The 4,068-nt window shown below is 47.4% G+C and overlaps 1 protein-coding gene across 2 annotated transcripts; it reads left to right on the forward strand.

Moving 5' to 3' along the window:
* Positions 1-415: 415 nt before the first annotated feature.
* Positions 416-1,597, forward strand: LOC103984026 (cyclin-dependent kinase inhibitor 7). 2 transcript variants are annotated; one of them, XM_009401426.3, is made up of 4 exons: positions 416-859; positions 945-997; positions 1,058-1,204; positions 1,319-1,597. In XM_009401426.3, exons 1-4 carry the CDS (start codon positions 641-643, stop codon positions 1,380-1,382), a joined length of 483 nt encoding a protein of 160 aa, XP_009399701.3. In that variant the 5' UTR covers positions 416-640; the 3' UTR covers positions 1,383-1,597. The 2 variants fall into 2 exon arrangements, with proteins under 2 accessions (XP_009399701.3, XP_009399700.3); XM_009401425.3 differs by having other exon boundaries at positions 419-871.
* The last annotated feature ends 2,471 nt before the right edge of the window (positions 1,598-4,068 follow it).

Here is a 4,068-nt window from a genome sequence, read left to right on the forward strand (position 1 = left end):
TGACAGCTAAACTGGTACTTCAATCACTCCAATCTATTGAATGTTCGTAAGGTGTATGATTGATTGCCGCCTAGTTGGTTACCATCCGATCATGATTGATTGATCGCGATCGTCGACGTGTCGACATGGTCGGTCACTCGATGATTAAAAAAAATATCAATCAGGTTATTGCACGCGTCTCAAAGCGTGTGATGGACCTAACATTATTCCTTTGTATTGGAAGTACTAATAACTTCTTTACCATGCATAATATAACTATCGTCTCAATTTCTTTCGATTAATGTGTAACTACCGTCGTTTCAGTGGTTTTTACCCACACCGGGGGAGCGCAAATGGGCTTCCTAAACGGCGTCAGTTACCATTACGGTAGTTTCAAGTAATTACTCCATAAATATCCACCGGCACCAGCCGGTTCCACTCTCACTTCCAAATGCAACTCTAGTATGCGGCCACCGGAACATCGTACATTTCACCGGCCACGGAAACGCTCCTCGAAGGCTCCAAAACTGACGGTCCGCCGTATAAATAAAACACGGCCGTCACTTCGGATCAAGTCACCTCCCTCCCCCTTCCGTTCTACGCGTCGACCATCAAGGCCTAGTGAGAGAGGAGCCGAGGAGGGGACGGGATATTCGCGGCGATGGAAGTGACCCAGGTAGCGGGGGCGCGCACCAGGCCGCAGAGGACCCCTGTTTCCGCCCTCGTCTCCGGCTGCAACAGAAGGAAGGCCGCCGCCGCCGCCGCCGCCGCGGTGGCGGCCGCTGGGGTTCCGACGTCTTACCTCTGTCTTCGAAGACGCGGCCTCGTCGTGACCACCCCTGGAGCGTGCACGCGGATGAACGCCGCTGCCACAAGCGAGGTCGCCTTCGAGGTTCTCGATTCCCCCGATTAATCCTCCGCGTCGTATTTACCCCAATTCTCGTTCATCACTTCTTTTCTATTAGGACTCCGGGGATTCGGAAGCTCCGCCAAGCTCTTTCGACACCTCAAGAAAAAGGTCCGATTTCTTTCATTTAAATCAACCATTCTTCATCCTGAACCATTTTTATTCGTGAAGGAGGGGGACGACGCGGTCAAGCGAGCTAGGATCGACGGCGAAGACAACGATGAGATCAACGGCGGACGAAGGAGCGCCTTGGGAAGCAGAGATCGATGAGTTCTTCGCGACGGCGGAGAGAGACGCTTCGCGACGGTTCGCCGAGAAGTAGGTTAACCTTTAAAGTTCAAACCCCGATCGCGGGCACGCGGACTTCAGCCGCTGCCCTCCGACTTGGTAGCTGACCCGTCTCCGTCTCCGTTCCGTTCCGTTTCGTCACAGGTACAACTACGACGTCATCGACGACGTCCCGATGGAAGGCCGCTACGACTGGGCTCGAATTTAATTAATTTCATAATCATAATTATATATATATATATATATATTCACGTACTCGTAAGCAACTCATGAGGGACAGTACAAATGCTTTCATTATGACTAGTAAACAGATTTGATTGAAGATCGGCTATGAGTTATATTCAAATGAGGGGTTAGCTGACTACTTTTGTACATCTAAATCTACTAATATAAGTGGTTCTAAGGGGAGATGGATTCAATGCATAGGATGTGTCACTTTCTTCCCTGTGTATATATATATATTCATATTGGAGATCCACGTCAAGAGCATGCTCCATTTGGAGGAGGACATCACGGAACCAAAGTTCTCTTGTTGGTTTCAGAATCAGGATGGAGACATGAGGGAAATGATACATGTCATATCTCATTATGAGAACCCTCCTATTTCACATGAGCTGCTACTTAAGTCTCACTTTAGAATCTGTTCAAGTGGATTGGACTTAGTAGGATCTTAACACCTGAAAAGATCAACTTTTCGATTGCTAATTCTGCGATTCTCTCCAAACACTATCAGAATATGTTTCTGCAAGATACAGAATAAGCTTTCGCCATCAGTGAAACATCATCATCATATGGAATATGAGATTACATGCTTGACCTGAGTGCATATGAAAAGGCAACCCTATCACATTTAACAGCTCATCATCTATCACATCTCCTTGTGTGTGTGCACTTTGCCAACGTTTCCAAACCTCACGATTCCAAGTTCGTATCATCCTTAATGCCCTGGTGGTCCTGCTTCCACTTGCTCCTCTCTCTCTCTCTCTCTCTCTCTAATTCCAAAGCTCTAAACCAAAAGCCAAAGCTCTCTCCTATAAACTGAGATTGATGTTGAACTTGCTTTAAGCTCTTAACTGTCTCAAGGACCAGCGGTCCATATCCATGTCCATCATAAAGCCTTTGGGACGTCTGCTACAGCTGTCATGGTTGGCCCTTGTTTGTATCGAGGGCTGTACAGGGGTTTAGAACTAAATGATAGCAGCTCAGGTAACATGTTAGGTGTGGACTGTGACTTGTTTCCAACAAGGAATTGTAGACCAAAGAAGACCCTTTAATCTTAGCACTCGTATGGGAGTCGTATGTGGGAGGTTTAAGTCTCTGCCTGCCTGAGAAAAAAGAAGAATTATAGATGGTGGTGTGTAGGGCCTGCGAGTTCTCTCTTATGTTCACGAACCTTCCTGCTTCCATTGTCAGCTTAGAACACAAAAATGTTTGCTTGTGAGGGCGTGTCACATGAGATCCACTTGCTGCAAAAAGGTGATCGGTCCATCCCCTTCGCCACTGAGATTTGGCTGTCTCGCAGCTCTTGATTGCTCGCCCAGGGAAATTTTGATTGTTCTGTCTGCACTGCCTTCAGAACTGGATGTAGATTATGACATGGTTATCATGAGCTCATTGTATTGCATATCCAACACAAATAATAAGAAAAACCTTATCCGTCGTACAAGTTGCCAGGAACAAAACCAGCAACAGGTTAGTGATCGACTCCCGAGTACCTGAAGAAAGAGATGGTAATAGACAAATTAGAACACCGGAGGACACTTCACCCTTGTGAAACTAAGACATTCTTAAGCTGATCGGATTCACAAAGTACAAGGCCAGCGTTCATCCACTCATCCTTCTTGGCAGTAATCGGCGTTCGGGTCCTGTGAGCCTTGTTCGATAACATGCAGCTGGTGGTACTAATGGCCATCGGCTTACCCGATAGGTCCCTGTTCATTTAGAGAGAGAGAGAGAGAGAGAGAGAGAGAGAGAGAGAGAGTTATAATGTGACAACATCCATTAGTAGCAGAGGTACGTCAGTCTTATGCTTCTTTTCTCTCACCAAAACTCGAGATCAATGGCTACAGAGAGCACAAAGGTGAATGAGATTTCATCAGCCTTCAGTCTTCCTACAAAGAACCGGACGAAATGTGGGCACCGTTCTCTTCCACACCCAAGGCATATCTGATAGGGGCGTCCTACCCGCAGTTGGCTGGGCGTCTTGTTCCCATGTGAGCATGGGCGGCAACTTGGATTCTATCGAACGTGCTCATCACTCCGGACTCCATCAATCTCATTCCCCGGTCTCAAACTTTTGCTCCACAGGACCACCCTCCGGCTCCCATGATTGCACTTCTCACATCACTCGCACAAGGGGAAAAGGTGGGATGGGATATCTCCATGATGATGAGCCACAGGCCCCTGCTTCTCTCGCTCCATTATATATATTCATGTTCTCAGTGCTTCTTCTTTTTATGTGATCGACGCTTCTCGTATGGCTCTTTTGCACCCTCTCCTTTGACAAGCACACGTGCGTGCACAAGCTCGACGACCAGCATCGGCGCACTGGCGTGCTGACACGGTACGTAGAGACATCCACCGTCATGCAAGCAGACAGACGCAGCGTTCTCATCAGCGAAGAATCCACAGGTATGACCAAATGCTAGAGAACAAAGCACCTCAATCATGGTTAAAATTCTCTCTGGCAGAAGATAAGCTACAGATGAAAGCGATACCTCTTGAAAAGACACACTCCCACCCGGGTTAATTAGGGTTGTGTTGGCTCCTTGACTGTAGTCAAACAATGACTAAACAGCTTGTTCCACATTGGAACTGGTCGAGAGGATCTCTTTAATGCTTTGTAGGCACCGATGCCTGCCGTCTATCCATCATAACAAGTCAACAACACACGT

Source organism: Musa acuminata, chromosome BXJ2-5 (genome assembly GCF_036884655.1).
Source record: "Musa acuminata AAA Group cultivar baxijiao chromosome BXJ2-5, Cavendish_Baxijiao_AAA, whole genome shotgun sequence".
NCBI lineage: Eukaryota > Viridiplantae > Streptophyta > Magnoliopsida > Zingiberales > Musaceae > Musa > Musa acuminata.